Genomic DNA, 18,532 nt, shown 5'->3' on the forward strand with positions numbered 1-18,532 from the left:
CCTGTATCAAGATTCGAGGCTCCCCCATAGCGTACGCTATGAAAGGTCCGGGAGGGAATTTTAGGTTAGTGGACATGTAGACATATAGACGAGAACACGGCAAATTTGTTGCCTAATTTAGTTCGTCACTTGTTGTATTTATTTTGTGCGTCGAGTCATCGTTCCATGTTGTCGTGTGATTATATTTTAGAACTGTAAATAATATGTGTTAGAATAAGTGACGTCGGAATTCTTTTTGGCGTAAAACTGTGTGTACTGAAATACATATTGTGAATGTTATTCGGCCAATAAACGTAAATGGATTCGTGGTCTCTGACAAATTTGTGAACAGAATGCAAAAAAACATAGTGTGAATACTGTTTTGTTTGTAAACAGAACCGCGTGCGACCAGTGTAAACACTAACACGTTAGGCCGTGCTAAACTTTTTTTGGCGCACAACACAATACCTCTGTATGAAACGTACATTTAGTAATGTTAGTTAGGGAACTATCGCTCAAATTTTACTCAGTACCTAAATCGTGCCAATATAAGTAAGTGTAAAAATAATAGAGTATAAAAAAAAAATATATAAGTTTAATTGATTTAAAAAAAAATATAATAAAATAAATAGAGTCGTGAATAAAAATATAAGTTGTTTATAAGGTAGCACGTGTGGGACATTGAGTGGGTGAAATACACGAGGTCTCCGAGTTGCTACTATAAAGATCGATAACATTACGCATTACGCGAACACACACATACACACAAACACCACGCACACCAACGCACCCCACCCTACGCCCTCCGAAAGTAAACAGCCCGCGAAAGCTTTAAAAGAAACCCGAATTTATATAGAGTAAGCATACCAATAAGATAATGCTATAAAATTACCTACGAATAGTACAAAAAACACTGTGATTAAAAAAACTTTTAAACTGTATAGGACAGTAGCATAAAAATGTTGATCGGAGCTAATATTTGCAACCCGGGGATTATGTTCCCGGGTTTCGTGCAGAACCCGATGAAAAGTGTCGTCCATAGCAGGCAGGAGTCAAATGCTAGTACGATGCCGTCTACGCCCGTTCATTCGGCGGCCAATACTAACCGAGCTTCTCCTTTGACGCCTGCCGAGAGGACGGGCGCACCGCCCGGCGCCGGAAAGGATGCTGTGAAACTTTTCATCGGACAAATACCCAGGCATTTAGAGGAGAACGACCTTCGCCCGATGTTTGAGGAGTTCGGCAAGATTTATGAGCTAACGGTCCTCAAGGATAAACACACCGGCATGCATAAAGGTAATTTGGTATTTCTATTCACATATTGTTCATTATCAACGGTGCATGAAACAGGTGTTACTAATAAAAAAAAAACTGATATTTTTTCTACTCAAGGACATTTTTAAGAAACATGGAAACGAGAAGAAGGAAGTGTTGTACAAAAGGTGGCCTTATCACCAGCCAACTATCTATGCTAATAGATACATTTATGTAACTATAAACTAGAGTGAATTAATATTTGCGTAATAATTGAACTGTCCAAAGAGGTTTTATCTTTGGAATAATGTTCTCAACTCTTCTTTTAAGAGGAAGTAAACTTAGTTCTCCGCAAATATGATGCACTATACGATCGAGACGCTTTCTTTAAAATAACTGTTTAAGGGGCATTTATCAAATTTTTTGATTATTTTTATTCCTTTATTTCCATAACACTCAGGACTTTCAAGCTTTATACAGGACGGGGCAATATTTCTTTCGACCTGTGGGAGGTTCAAATTTCAGCTTAAGTTTAAAGTTCTCTTGCTTTAAGTCCTATCTACAAAGGTATAAGAGATTGCGTGCAGCAATAAGGCCGCCTTTGCATGTCTGCATTGTTTACTGTATACTTCGTTTATGTTTCTTTTCCTGTATGTTATACGTGCAGTAAAGTGTTTCTTCTTCTTCTTCTCCTTTTTAAGCTAAATCGGCTTAGTTCTTTTTTTAATTAATAAGCAATAAACATGCAACAGAACCAAAAACCAAATTATGTGTAGATAAATAGAACATTAGATCGGAAAACATAGTCTAATTATTAGCAGATCGGATAAATAATTAAGACAACAAATTATTATCTTTTAACTAAAATACATTATTACCATTTAAGCAAGAATGGATATAAAAAAAAAAAAAAAATGTTCTATTTATTAAGACCAACGAGAATTTCCTTTTTTTTTTGTTTTCCCAAAGCTACTTAAGTATTTATGAATTTATCACAAGGTGAGATCGCAGTTAAGCAATAAATTCTGTATCGTAAAAAAATTCAAAAGGGTAAAAATTCGCGGCGCGATTGCGGTATCTGGAAATCATAATTCCAATTCACCCTAATAGGGTCTGTTTCTTTATGTGGTTTTCCCCTGTAAAGGTTTCTTGTTACCTTCGGGGTGAATTTTTAATTGGTTTGTAATTTACAGTATTTTTATGGTTTGTACTTGAAAATTATTGTACTCAATTTATGAGTGAGGTTTGATCTCCTGGGTGCAAAGGTACTCGGTCTTGAGTTCGATTCCCGGCCTGTGTTAGTTTAGAATTTTGTGATTTTTAAATTGACTCAGGTCTTGTGACTTTCGCCATTATAGCCTTACAGGTGTAAAGTGGCAAAGCAATTCAGTGTTCCAGTGCGATGCCGAGAGAAAATGCAATTTAGATTTATTATCCTGCCAAATCCAGCTTATTTATCTAGGCTACTTTTTTATAACTGGTGACTAGGAAGAAATCTTTAGTTTGTGGTCGAAAAAAAATAGGTTTTTATTATCATTTATGAAGCGGTGATAGCGCATTGGGTAGGAGCTCGACTTCACTTTCCGGGGGCCGAGTTCGAATCCCAGCACGCACGCACGCACCTCTTAATTTTCTAAGTTATGTGCGTTTTAAGTAATTTAAAAATATTGCTTGCTTCAACGGTGAACATCGTGAGGAAACCTGCATGCCTGAAAGATCTCCATAATTTTCTCAAAGGTGTGTGGAGTCCACCGATCTGCACTGGGCCAGTGTGGTGGACTAGGACTTTAACCCCTTCTTATTTTGAGAGGTGACCCGTGCTCTGTAGTGGGCCAGTAATGGGTCGATGTGATGAAGAATATGGTTATTCTAAAATTAACGCGTAGTTAAGCGGAAGTGGCATCAAGCGGGCACAAAGCACCGAGAACCGAATGACATTAGGGTCCCAAGGTGCTTGATGGCGACCTCATACCGTTAAACACAGCGTTGATAGACCCCCAAGACCCCCAATATGGTGGACGGATGATATCAAGTGAGTCGTTGCGATCCGCTGGAACAAGCTGCACAAGACCGTGGTTTTCGGAACTCCCTACAAAAGAGCTATGTCCAGCAGTGGACGTCCATTGGTGGACATGATGATAAAGAATGCAATATTTAAAAAAATACCATAATGTATCTTGATTTTATAAATCATCAACTTTAAAGTAACCCTAATGAGAGATAATAACCCTAGAGACGTTAAATTAGAGGCTACAAAAGTTCGTAGCAAGCTGCTACGTTACCTGACCGTAGCTTAAGACTACGAAGTGGGAGGTTTCTTACTGGTCCTCTGTTATAGAACTGAAGCTTTAATCATCTTGTCAGATTTCCAATGCTTGTCCTGGTAACGACGAAAATTAACGTTAATTTGATTATATGGGTACTAAAACAAATATTTTTTACATTTATAATCCGTTTAATATATACGAGTAATGGTAAAAATATGTAAAGAACAGTTTTCAACAAATTAATTTTTTTTATTTTTTTTTATTCCACTACAAGTTAACCCTTCACTACAATCTGACCTGGTGGCCAGTGATGATGCAGTCTAAAATGGTAGCGGGCTAACCTGTGAGGGAGTATGGTAGTTCCCTAATAGATATCTACTTGACATCGCTTTCTACTCGCTTTGCGGCACGTCTTTGTCGGTAGGGTGGTTACTAGCCACGGCCAAACCAGAGCGGAAAAAAATCTGAAATTATACATTCCCAAATTGCCCTTGCTGGCAATCGAGCCCGGAACTCCTACTTAAATTCGCAGCACTCACCACTGCGCCAGAGGTCATCAAAATTCATAAGCTTGTCATAACCTAATGTAAATAGTAAAGATATTTATGTACTAATATATTAGGAATTCGCTAGATAAGCTCCAGAATGCCGATATACACTAGGAATATTATGGAACATTCCTACTAAGGTTGAATTCCGTGCATTTAACTCGAAGATCTTCTGAAATATTAATATTAAAATCATTTTGGACATTTATGGGCATTAAATTAATCAGCATCACAGCGGGGTAGTCACGTGATATGTAGATTACTCGATTGTATACGAAAACTTTGAAAGAGCTGATTATACTTAATTTTGTGGTGTTTCACTTTTTTTAGGTTTTCAATGTGTCAGCTTCGATTCTCGGCTTAGAACTATTTCGGAATTCGCAATTTCAGTCGGTAAATGTTACCTGTCCCCCCTCTCATTGTGGGAGGAGATCCGTGCTCTGTAGTGAACCGGTATAGGGTTGATGTGATGAAATGTTAGCTGTGCAATTTGGGAATTTATAATATCGCGTGACAATTTTGTATCGCTAACTGCAATTTTGATATTTATAATTGATAATAATTGGGTTAGCCGGGCCGGTTACTGTTTTATAGTTGAGTAGTATATACCGGGTTTTTTTATTATTCATAAGTGACTAGCTATTGCATGCGGCTTGGGCCATGTGTGTTTATGTTTTTCAAAAATTCCGCTGTAATTCTTGGTTTTCTGCGTTAAAAAGTAGTACTTCGTACGTTCAGGATGAAAGCTATCGCTATAAAAAATAAGAGCCAAAACAAATAAATGAATTTTGGTATTAATGTATCAACACTCTTGGCACTATCCCGTTCTCTTGATGTAAGTCCTAAGTCCTAAGAGATTGCTTGCAGCAATAAGGCTGACTTTGCATGTGTATATTATGTACTGTATACTACTTTCTGTTTCTTTTCCTGTATGTTATACATGCAATAAATAGTTTCTTTTTCTTCTTCTTTAAATAATTATGCGGCAGAAAATTCTGCACGGACGAAAATCGAAATCACAGATAAATACTTTTATTTGTATATATATAGTTCCCAAAAACTCACACAAAGCGATTTGCGGCTTTCTTTCTTGTACGCCTTCCCGAGTTCTTGGTTTCCTAACTCTAACCTGGGTTTCTTTAAAACAAGAGTGAATAGACATCTTCGACAAGCGCGTTCCATCTTAGGCAATATCTGCACTTTCCATCAGGTCAGATTGTGGTCAAAGGCTGGTCTATTACCATTAATAATAAAAAGACCATTTCACAGGAAAGACTTAATATATCAAGATATATAATAACTAGCTATTGCCCGCGACTTCATCTGCGTTTGATTTTGTTTTTTGATGTGGCATTCAATTTAGTTGTAATTCTGAAAAAAATTAAGTATTTAGCATCGCATAAATGAGGGGTTTGCTGTTGTCCGCTGAGGAGTTCTGTCCTCTATCACCAACTACATTCATCAGATCTACACAAAGTTTGGGTAAAATTAAACACATATTATAACCTCTATTGTACAAAAATAATTAATTAGATCGGTTATAATTTATCGGAGTTATAGTGTAAAATCGTCAAACACTTTAATCCCCTCTCCCAAAGGAACGGAGCTTAATGTCGGGATAAAAAATATCCTATACTACGTCTAAAATATGTGTACAAAGTTTTATCAGGATCGGTGAAGTAGTTTTTGCATGAAAGCGTAACAAACAAACTTTCATTCACATTTGTAATATTAGTGAATATTCTGAATGTAAAAATTTAAAAACCTTTATTACAGTAAATTGATATATACCAATAATGAGACAGTTATGAAAAAAAAGTATTTTGCCATTTTGTAGTGGCGTCCATCTTGGATTTGAAATTCGTCATAGTTTGTACTATTCTTCTAGTCAAGACCATTAATTTGATACACATATTGAGGCAGTTATGGAAAAATATGTAATCCACCATTTTTGGGCAGCGGCTATTTTGGACCAATTTTCATCATCCATAAATAATAACACTCCCGACTTGTTCACCTTTCAAAAATGCCACAGTCAGACACACACATACACAAACACACAGTGAAGTCAAACTTATAACACCCCGTCCTTTTTTGTCGGTTCAAAAAGAAAATCAAACTAATCTAGAATGAATGTTCGAATGAAATACTCCAGGCAAAATTTTCCAAATAATTCCATCTTTTATACTTACATTGGAATTTTTAAATTGCATTTGAATTCTTTTGATAAGGGGTGTAATGGCACTTAATTGGTGCTATTTATTGTTTTTGAGGGTAATATTTTTAAAAGTGCATTCTTTGTACTTTGACATGAAAATTGAGCGAGATTTTATGTATATCAACATTAATTACAGTAAAGATATTTCGCCATTTTATTTTATATTGTGGTATTTTGTTACACTCTTTATTTTAATTTAACCGTTTCCTAAATATGTATATACTAAGTTTTAAACGTATAAACACACTTAAACTGAAGTACTTTTCTAGCGCATTAATTTTTTAAGGATGGATTTTTATCGATTGATTTAAGAACTTACCTTTTTAATTTATGTTTGACTAAATTCAAATTACATAGCTTAAAATAAATAATATGTCTGTGTCATATCTGTTTGTTAGGTCTTTTTTACAAGTAGATATTTTTTTAATAATAAATAATTATACCACGACAACACACACATCGCTATCTAGGCCCAAAGTAAGCGTAGCTTGTGTTATGGGTACTAAGATAGGTGATGAATATTTTATGAATATACATAAAAACTTAGTATACACAGATAAACACCCAGACGCTGAAAGACATTAATATTCATCATACAAAGATTTTCCTGTTTTGTGAATCGTACCTGCCTTGCCCTGGACTCAGAAAGCAGGGTCGCTGAAAACTGCGCCAATCGGCTGTCAATTACCAATCTAAAGGGATCCAGAAATAAAAAACACTTAAACACAAATTTTGCCAGTTATATATCTACTTTGAACTACATTTGTAATGCTACTAATGATATCGTAGAACACATATTATGTACTTTCAACTATGTAATGCTACTAATGATATAAAGCAAGATGTTGCGCTACTATTTACGCCAATATTATAACTAATAAACATAACATAAAAATAAAAATGTTATAAAAATAAAAGGGCGCATAAATTGAGATAAAAAGTTACATTATTCAGCGTCGACCTTTATTTACACGCAACCTCGACACTTGCGAGTAGAAAAATATTATTTTAAATTTATGCTTTAAATTAAATGAAAATTAAAAAGCCAAGTGTAAGACCAGTTCGAATGTTAAATTAGAATCGCTTACTTGAAACACTATCAGGTTAGTTGTCTATGTTTTTTTTGGATTACCATTGACTTTTTTGTTTGAAAACTACAAATAGTAGTCACTCTCTGCCAGCTGATTAGTTAGTTAATAATGAAAGATGATGCGGTCAAAGATTGTAGCGGGCTTATTGTTAGGGGTGTGGCTGTTATATTAAACATCAAAATTCAAAATTCATTTATTTGAAGTGGGCCTAATATAAGCACTTTTGAAACGTCAAGTATATCTGTTTGTAGTGACACTACCACCGGTTCGGAAGGCAGATTCTACCGGAAAGAAGCTGGCAAGAAACTCAGCAGTTGCCCTTTTCCAACATCATTTTATAATTTAACAGTCATTGTTCTATCTTGTGTGAGATGAAAGCGGAGCGGCTTGCTTTCAGGCAACCTTGACATTAACCCTACCTCAAACCCTAACCGGTTTCTTCGTTTGTTCTATGTTTTGTATCTGATTACCAGACCATTGCTAAGGAAAAAAAAATAAAATTCATTTATTTCAGATAGGCCTAATATAAGCACTATTGAAACATAAAGATATGTCCCGTTCGGAAAGCAGATTCGACCATCCCTCGGAATTCGACCAGACCAAGAAGAAGCTGCTAAGAAACTCAGCAATTGCTCGTTTTCAACATTATTATTTTTACAATAAGTATTCCCTTTTGCGAGAGATGATAGCCAATCGGTTTGCTTCCAAGGAACATTTTATTGGGAAATTCATCATATATACTTTGCGGAATTTCCTGATATATTAATTAATTTGCTATACTCTGCGAAAAGCAGGACCATCTGTATGGTGTAATTTGTAATTTCTTTAATCCTTATCCTCCATACCAAAAGTGTTAAACCGGAGCATACTCAGGAGATGTTGACTTATAAATCAAATTAAGCTTAATTTTCATAATCTAGAAATTAATCAATTGAATCAAACCTAAGACCTCCGAATTTTAAAACTACACGCCTTACTACTGTGCCTGATAGGTAGACAAAAACCTATCACAATGGCAAGAGAACTTGACCATCGCTTTAACATTTATGTTTTTAAAGCAATAAAAAGTGACATAACTCAGCTTTGTTTACACGCAACCACGTAACTGGGAGTAAAAAAATAATGTTGTCGTGCTTATTTATGTTTGCACGCAGATTATTCGGAGTGTGTATTTGCATGCTTTTGATGTTTCTACAATGTGCCTTTTTTGTATTTGTAGGATAAAAAAATACTGCCGAATAAACATCAGGGCCACAAGTCTTTATTACAATTATGTGTCCGTGGTCAGTTGCAAAAAGTATTAATACAAAAAAAAAAGATTGGGCACTTAAACACAAGTGTAATTAAGACTTTTGTCCCTGATATTTTCGGCAGTATTTTAACTACTCTTTTTCTTCTTCTACGATCTAGCTATTAGCAATTTATTTTAAACCTAAACTTCTGAAATATTCCTATAAATTAAGAGATAGTCCAATAACGCATTTTATACACGTTTTAAATAACGAACGACAACGGACGGCATTGCTTAAGTTAGTATAGGCGTTACTTACTTAAGCAATGCCGTCAAAGAAAATTCCTAGGCATACTTTTACCTTTTACAAATCGATTTCACTAGGCAACTCATTTAAACTAATTTGTGGTATTCTGTTTTTTTTATTATCATATTTTTCATTTTCCGTTTGTATTTAAACTGCATTTATATATTTTTTCATCTGTCAAGTGTCACGTTACGCCATAAACTTTACGATGCGCCACATCGATGATATTTGCTTCAGCTTGATACGATTGGATTTAAATTAAACCTTTCTCTACAAGCAACATATTAATATTATGTTGCTTACCACATCCATCCTAACTTCGTTGCTGCGTGAAAAATGTACAAACTGAATAAACGCATTCATTTTATTCTTATATTGTTATATCATAAATAAACTACTAAAAAAGATAGTGATAAAAAAAAACAAATCTTAAAAAAGTTGGGCTCGTCCGGGATTTGAACCCGGGACCTCTCGCACCCAAAGCGAGAATCATACCACTAGACCAACGAACCGCTTGGAAAGCTGAACTAAAGTAGGATCCAGTGCTAAAGTTATCGATCGCCCCAGTCGACAGGGCTTTAAACGTTTTCACTTTCATGAATGCGTGGAGAGGTGAAAAATTTCTCGCGATAAGTGTTCCTCTGGTATTAACTCGGTATTGTACGTGGAATGCTTTAGGTGGAGGTGTGTAAGGTGTGTTATGAATCTACATTTTTACTTTTAACAGTAGATAGAAGCAGGCGTTTTTTGCGAAATTCTATGATATTTTATGAAAATTAAGCTTAATTTGCTATACTCCGTGAAAAGCAGGAGAATCTTTATTATGTAATTTATAATTTCTTTAATCTTTATACTCCACACCAAGCAAATCTTTGGCAATTTACCCTCTACGCACATTTCGCTATGACACCGGTGCATCCTCAGGAGATGTTGACTTTACAATGAATAATTGTTAAGTAATTTGTAATAACTGTAACGTAAAACATTGTAAATTCGAGTCCTTGTTCCAAAGCTAAAGATTATCGATTTTGATTTGAATGATTTAATTGATTACAAAAAATACTTAGAAACTGATAGTTTGAAATACGGAAAAAGTTCAAGGGGTACAAAATTATGTTTTTTAGACGTGACGTCATAATTTCGAATTCGGTGTTTCTAACTGTACAGAAAACATTTTACAGTTTTATTTATTGAAAATAAATACCAATCACGTTTAGAATATAAATACGTTTTTCATAATACATAGATCATATATCATTAGATAAATACGTGTGCGATTCTTTGTTACTGTCATCATGCACATTATTAAAATCTAACTACCTCTTTTGAATTCGGCTGAACAAGTCTGCAGCTTGGTCAAGGGTAATCAGGGCTTTGATTAAGGCTTGTTTCTCGACAAAACTGACTCACTCTGTAATTAGGAATATGATTATATTAGAGGGATGGTCGAAGTTGTGCTCTTTATGACCGCCCAACGTGTGCAAACCTATTTCTATTACTTGTTATTGATTTTTAAATGTTTTTATTCAACTACAAGTTATCCTTGACTTCTCATCTGGTAGTAATTGATCATGCAGTCTAAGATAGAGGTATATACTGTAAGAAGAATACACTTTTATTAAACCAATAGCTATGTGCCCGGGCTAGTTTGGAGAAAGGATGGATGGGGTCCCAGGGTGCTGGAAGGGCAGCCCCGAACTGGTAAGCGCAGCGTTGGTCGATCCTCAACGAGGTGGACAGACCACATTAAGCGCGTCGCAGGTAGCCACTGGATCCAACTACACAAGACCTATATCCAGCAGTACGTTTATCAATTGATATGATGATGATGATAAAACCCATAATTGTTCGACATCGGAACACCTAAGTACGCTAGGCAGCATGAAATTTATTACCAAATTTATTTTTAATTAGTTCAAGACACCAGGGTGGTCACGAAAAACTAAGGGATTTGATTTAACCAGTGGCTTTTAAAATCTTTATTTTAAAAGAATTTATATCTCCAAACTTATCAGTCAAACTGTCTTATTGTAAAGGAAAGTAAAATTGAATTTATGTAAGCTGAACCCAGCGGTCACGTAATATGGCCTACTTTGCCAATTTTTGCGTAGCTCCTTTATTTTATTTGGCACACGCAATAAAGTCGACTAGTACTCTACGCGACTAAGTAGATATATAGAGCAGGTCTCGTGAAGGTCATTCGTATATCTTTTACGTAAAAGTATTAGGTAACTTTGCCGATTTGGAAAATAAATCTTTGTTAATTGTTTACCGAGTGTGTTTTCTACTTGATATTTAAATATAATGTTTGTCTGTCTGTTTTTAGCTCTAAATTTTAAAGGATTAAGTAAATGTTAAATAAAGTGATAAGTTTGATCGTAATAGGGTAATTTGAATACTAAATTTCACTCATTTAACAGGAAAAAACAGTTTGTTTAATACCACTTAAATAAAATGCTAATGTATTTATTGACTGGTATGCTGACCTCAAAAACCACAATACTGATTCGAAAAAAAAAATCATAATTGAGAGAAGATAATAAAATCGATTAATTAAAAGGAATAATATATCAATTACTTAATAAAAATAATAATTTATCGTAAATATTTCACAATTGGTATTGTTCTTTTAAAAAAAGTGTTTTTTTAATCTCTATTAAACGTAGTAGTGGTTACTTTAATGTATTGTTTATGATACAGATAAAAACTATGGCAATTCTTTTTCTAAAAAATATTATTTTTTACAAATTTGTAACTACAGGTAACAAATTAAGCGGAATAAGGAGTAAAAAAATTAACCTCCAAATTTGTGAATCTCCATAACATGTTAACGAATGAACAGGCAGGTTCAAAGTGTAACATGCCCGTTTTTGCTTTAGGCGGAATAAGGCCTGAAAAAACAAAGGCAGTTTTCTGCTCGATTGAACGAAAATAATGCCCGCGTGGCCTTATTACATGACGTAGGTCGTGTGAGACCGTTTAGTATGAAATTGGTAGAAAAATATAATTTTATGGGAACAGACGATTACTTCTTTCATTATTAACTAGCAAATTGCCGTGTCTTCGCCCACGCTTATTCTGTGTGAGTTATTTCAAATCAATCAACAAATTGGCGTTACCATTATGTTATACTATAGCATTACCCTTCTCATTCTAAGAGGAGACCAGAGCCCTGTTTTGGGGCGGCAAAAAATAAATAAATACTACGACAATACACACATAGCCATCTAGTCCCAAAGTAAGCGTATCTTGTGTTATGGGTACCAAGATGACTGACGAATATTTTTATGAATAATATACATACATTTTCAGATAAACACCCAGACACTGAAAAACATTCAGGTTCATCACACAAATTTTCCAGTTGTTGGAATCGAACTCATGGCCTTAGACTCAGAAAGCAGGGTCGCTGCTCACTGCACCATTTGATGCGCAATGGGATGATCATGACGCTAATGACACAAACAAAGCGATCAAATTTATAACCATTTTTATGCATCGGAGGCAAAAGTCACAGAAACCAAAAAAAAACACTTTTTACACTAATTTCCACTTTTCTACACTTCTCTAGCCGTGCGCTAAGCGAGTGGATTACATTATTCAATTGTCGAGGTAGTCTTGTTGGGAGTTCGAAGGATATAAATGATTATTACACTTCGGTCTCAGAACACCTGAGCGTCTAAAAGCTTTTTTACAACTAAACCGATTACGATGGAAATTTCTACTCTTTTATCAGCTACTTTTAACAGCATTAACTCTGTCTGTTTAAAAGTGTCTTTATCGAGGTAATTTTGTTCATTAAGTTAACTATACGAGGTCGGTATTTAAATAAATTAAAACTTTAGTTGACAGAATAAAGGTAGGTTAAAGGAAGATACAATATTGTTTTTTAGCTATTTTAGAATATAAGTAGTTATAGGCTTTTACAGCTAAATAATGGTTGTGGCTGACTCTTTTAGATAAAGAAGTGTATACAGAAATAAAAGCCCCCAACTTTGTTTGAAATATTTGTTTTTATGAACTGAAATAATTATAATATGTCTTGATTTATCGCGTCATTCTTCTAGAAATAAAGACTATTTTTATTAAACAATTGCAAATAATAAGGATATAACAAACACAATTTGAATAAAGTAAAGGTACAATCGGCGGCCTTATTGCTTAGAAGCTATCTCTACATATATACTATGACAATACACACATCGCGATCTAGCCCCAAAGTAAGTATAGCTTGTGTTATGGGCACTAAGATAGCTGATGAATATTTTTATAAATATAATACACATAAATACTTATAATATACAGATAAATACTCAGACACTTAAAAACATTCATGGTCATCACGCAAACATTTTCCATTTCGAATTGTTCAAAAGTTCGAATCGAACCCACGGACTCAGAAAACTGGGTCGCTGCCCAATGCGCCAATCGGCTGTCTAAAGATGAAGTTAAGAAAAAGGGTTACGGTGTACACAAAATAACATTTGAATAATAAATATATATTATTGATTAAAGGTTTTTATTCAAATATTCATTTCGAATGAATACTATCAACGAGACACAATAATTCTGAGACACAGAATGTGACAAACAACACTTATTATACCAACTTCTCTACAGATTTATAACCGTGGGCTCAGCGAATGAATAAATTGTTGACAGATCAAAAAACTTAAATACTAGAAGGCTTCGGTTTCAGAACAGCAAAAAGCGTCTCAAATTTTATTTACAGTTAAACCGATAATGATGGAAATACTCTTTTAAGAGCTACTTTAATAACATTGATAGTATATAGCTGTCTGATTAAAAGTAGCTAATTTAGTTCATTATGTTAAATAGGCGTGATGTATATTATACATTTACAAAAATAGCACAAACACAATAGCTCAATTTAATATCAGCAATTCGAACAGTTCGTCGACACTTGATATGCATTCAGTGAAGGCATTCTAGTACATAATCGGTTGCTAATGAGGTAGCCCTTCGCTTACCTCTATAGCGCTTAATTGTCACTTGTGATCGACCGCATTCAGAAGTGGGATTATGGGAAAATAGACTTAGTTATAGTTATTATACCATTTATCAGTAACGCTTTCGGTCATGGTTTTGTGTGTATCAGAATTGGTGGGATTTTTTTTTAAATTGTTAGAATACCATAAATTTAGAATACTAACCGGAATCCGCATTCTGTAGCAGTTATTATATGTCTTTTGTCTCATAAACTCTGTGCATAAGAAGGTTCAGATTACTTATTAGGCGATGCAAAGAGCTATGCTTGGACTACTCTTCGTTGTCGAAACAATGGATCACATTGCTCTTTCTTCTACATGAAAAAAGGACTCCCAACAAACACGAGGACATACTTTTGCATATCCGATAAATTATTAGTAATTAATATAGATCCTTAACTAAAAAAGTTTCTACAGTTTTTAATGTTCACGCATTAAAATATAGATCACACATACGATCAGCAATTATCACAGAACGTGGGCACTCAGTTCAATGAAAGCATGTTAGCGATCGGGTGCTAATGAAGCAGCCCTTGACTTAGCTCTAGAGCGTTTAAATGTCACTTGTGAACGACCGTAATCAGAAGTGGGATTGGTGAAAATAGGCCTTAATTTAATATTCTACTTGTTTAAAATAATTATTCTAGTGGACTATATTCTAAAGACCCCCACGCCCTTTACTCGTACTCTGTAAAATTCCAGTCGATTATTAATTTATATGGTAAAAATGGCAAGACAAATATTCTTAAGTAGCTGTTCAAAAGGGTTTCTAACTCGTAACGTAAATATTGGCCACGTGGAAATCTTACTTTTAATACGTCAATTACTGCCATAATTTTGTTTTCTAAGTCTAGAATGACTTGAATATTTATAATTGAAGTAAATGCTCATGATGTTATTATAAGACAGAATATCAGTAATAAAGACAGTACGTAGATACTCAATAGGCACTCCGTTCAATTAAGGCATGCTAGTGATCGGGTGCTAATGAGGTAGCCCTTGACTTAGCTCTACGGCGCTTAATTGTCGGATACTACACTTGTGAGCGACCGCAATCAGAAGTGGGATTATCGAAAATAGGCTCCTATATATTTTTCATACGTGTTTAAATTATTGTTAATAATATAAAAGCATAAAAAATAAATTTATAAAAGCGAGTCCATTTATTCAGTGGTATTGGTGGCAAATGTTCTAATAGAGATAATTTATTGAGTGTTACAATACTTGCCTGTTTTAGAGTATGCGAGCGTTTAAGTTGTGGGGCCCAGTATTGATTTTCGGTATAAGTGAACTTCGAAATATTTAGTTTTTATATATTGGTAACTGTTGCTGGTCTTCCACCAGCTAAGAGCATCAACGTTTATTCACCACTCTTCCAATCGCACCGACTAGCAATTAAATGTATTCTACATACGTAGTATATAGAATTGTGGACAGGTAACTACATAGGTATTTTATAAATTTGTAAAAAGTTTATAAAATACCTATGTAGTTACGTGTCCACTGCTCTCTCTCTCTCTTTAAAATGGTAGCGATTACACTACATTAATCAAGTTTTTTTTTTAAATTTAGTAATTTTCATCATTCCAAGATATCTTTCAATTTTATAAGTACATCTTTTGTTGTGACTCGCTTAACGCTAAAGAAACTACAAACATCTGAAAAATGCAGTTAGCCTGAGTGTCTAGAGAGAGATTTCCTACCTAAGTCTACCTATTACAATACAAATACTGGGAAAGAGTATTGCCAATAGATGCCGCTCTTACGATTCCATATTTATCCTAGTGAAATTGAACCTGTTTGATCAAGTGAAATTGAACTATAACTGACTGAATTTTGACCTCACTAGGTCTACATGCAGTCAGTCTGTATAGTAGCTAAATGTGTGGGGTAGACCGCAAGCTTACTATGTCTCAATGAAAGGTCCTAATGCTAGGTTAAAAGCCACTTCATTAACGCCTCGAATCGATGATTACCTAGTCAATAGCTATTGATTGAATTACAGTTTTAATGCAGACTTTAATGATAAAGTTCTTTGACAACAATTTTCTACATAAGAGACTACAAAATCATCTATAGACACAGATCTTTTATTCTACTGTAGGAAAAGATCTCAGAACGACTACCCTGCTCCGGGGTCATGTTTTGTTAGTTATCTCGAGTTGACGTGAAATCATTCTCAGTCGAGAAGTTTTTACAATAATTCACTTTATAAAGTTGACAAGATTAGAAAAGTAACATAGAGGTTACATATAGGATTAGTCGTAACTAGTAACAAGAGTGTCACAATTTTCTTCATGACGTGTTAAGTACTCCCAAAAGGTTTTTTTAGAATTTATTTGACTTTATTAGTATTTAGCAAACGGGGCTAAGTGGTAAATAAATTTTAATAAAAGTTAGCATAAGAGTACATTACCATACTTTTCAATATTTTCATTAATGAAAATTTCCTTGATCCATTCGGAATCATTAAACTGAGTTCTAAGAAAGCATTTCAATACAAGTAGCATATAAATTTTATATGAACGATAAAAGCAAACATATCCAACGATCCTTGGTGGTTTTTAACTTTAAATCGTGTATAGGTTCACTTGATCTTCGTTTATACCTTGATAATGCAAAAATCGCATTAAATTCCATACAGTCGTTTTAAGGCAAATATATATATATACATATATATGTGTATCAAAATTTAAAACCGGCAGTTTATTTCCAGCGTCGTATACATTTGTAATAACCTGCCTTAAATGTAATACTTAAAACCCTTTAAAAAAAAAAAAAAATCGACTTAGTAGAAATCTGAAAAAAAATTGTGTTGTGTTTTTTTTTTGTAACTGACGAACACAAAATACAAATTAAAATCATTAAAATCTATTCATTTTAATACCGATTTCAATGAGTCGCGGACAAAATGCAAACCGGACTACAAAATATTTTCAAATTAAAATACTTTGATACCTAATTAACGTAATTTTCTTTAACGTTAGAGCTCTATATGACTAAGGGAGGACAGAACGTTGTCTCGCAACATTATGTCGTGTGGTGACAACTTTAAACTGTCTCAAGTGTGCGTTTGAATAAAATGTACAGGAAAACGACAACGCTATTCTTGCTTGTCATCGACCTTCGGGACATTATGTCACGTCAACGTAGCGAATGTTTCGCAGCAGTTTAGTCGTCTGTACATGTTTATTTTATATATATTTTTTTTAATTTATAAAATTTCATTTTTTTTCACAAAATCTTTGGAAGAAATTAAAAATTCAAATTTATAATCATGTATTTCATCTGTCGGTTTTATGTGACTCTACCAAGAGTTTAGAAGCCATAAAATATCCCAGCGACATAATATCGACGACTTTTTATTCCAAGCCATGTCTCTAGCGCAATCGCATGTTTACTTGGATATAATTAAAATGTTAAACGGCTCTGCATCTCACCCTATACAGTTGTTGTACTGAACGTCCACGCTAAGATCAGATTAAAGTTTGTTTTAATGGAATTCAGATAAAGTACCGGTGCCGCTCGGAAACACAAACAAGCTAATATTTCACGTGTTTTATCTAAACTGAACTTCCCGGAGTCGGTTTAGCGACTCCTGCTGAATTAATGTAGGTGGCCACTCGGCAACTTAGCGGAACAACAGTGTCGTGTTTAAAGTAAACTAATAAAGCAACTTTTAACTGAGTATTATGGGCAAGTTTTGATAAGCGCGTGTGAGCACGTGTGCGGCGCGAGCGCGCATGTGGTGGTGAGCACGCATGCGTGCGGCGCGTGTGACGTCACGGCTCCGTCGCCGCGTCGCGCCGCGTCAGTCGTGCCTCCACCGGCCGCGCACACGCCCGCCCCACGCGTCGCCGCGTACGCCAAGCCGCGTAAACAATAATAAAAACACGCCACAATGTGCCCTCGCCACTTATGATAAACCGGCCGCGTGGTAACGACAATTTTGGTGTATTTAGTTCGCATTTTGATGTATTAATTTTAATCGTGGATAGTGTTTGTGTCATACCGGTTAATAAAACGTGTCTTTTTAGTGCCATTTTTTCTATAACATAGTTTTAGATACGATATCTTGCCAGTACAAAGTTTAATATTCCATTGCCTTCTCGCCTCTAAATAGTTGATAGGGAAGCTTCGTGTACAGTGTTAGGCGCGCTAGTTAGATTTTTAGGACATAAGTAACATAGTATTTAAAACGGTTTTATATAAAAAAAATACGACAATGTCTCTAATTTGCGGAGGTGAGTGTACTCTTAAAGTTTCACTTTGCCGTGAGAAGTACGCCGTATACGAAACAAATTTGCCGCAATTTGGTTACCCCACGAAACTTTATACCGACCAAAACCAAACACAAACTACTTAGGAAAATAAACGCATATACCAAAAAATATAAAAATAAAAAAACCGCCTGTAACAAGCAAGTTGTTATTCCGGTTAACCGAAATATCGTTAGATCTTGAAAAAAAGCAGTAAAACTCTACCTCTAAACTCTCGTCAGTAACCTATCCAATCATGCTGCATAAGCCGTAATTCAACATTATATTTTATGGTGACAGCGTCATTTATAACCGGGACATATTAATCTAACCGAATTATATGATACAAGCCGGATAAAATATATCTTA

The 18,532-nt window shown here is 34.7% G+C and overlaps 1 protein-coding gene and 1 non-coding gene across 2 annotated transcripts; one reads left to right on the plus strand and one right to left on the minus strand.

The window, feature by feature from the left end:
* Positions 1-938: 938 nt before the first annotated feature.
* LOC120627371 (flowering time control protein FCA-like) lies at positions 939-17,790 on the plus strand. Its single transcript, XM_039895363.1, has 2 exons — positions 939-1,275; positions 17,606-17,790. The coding sequence occupies exons 1-2, from the start codon at positions 939-941 to the stop codon at positions 17,788-17,790; spliced, it is 522 nt and encodes a 173-aa protein (XP_039751297.1).
* On the minus strand, positions 9,336-9,407 carry Trnap-ugg. The gene has a single exon. It is a non-coding gene; the product is annotated as a tRNA-Pro (tRNA).
* Positions 17,791-18,532: the final 742 nt, after the last annotated feature.

Source organism: Pararge aegeria, chromosome 11 (assembly GCF_905163445.1).
Source record: "Pararge aegeria chromosome 11, ilParAegt1.1, whole genome shotgun sequence".
Classification (NCBI taxonomy): Eukaryota; Metazoa; Arthropoda; class Insecta; order Lepidoptera; family Nymphalidae; genus Pararge; species Pararge aegeria.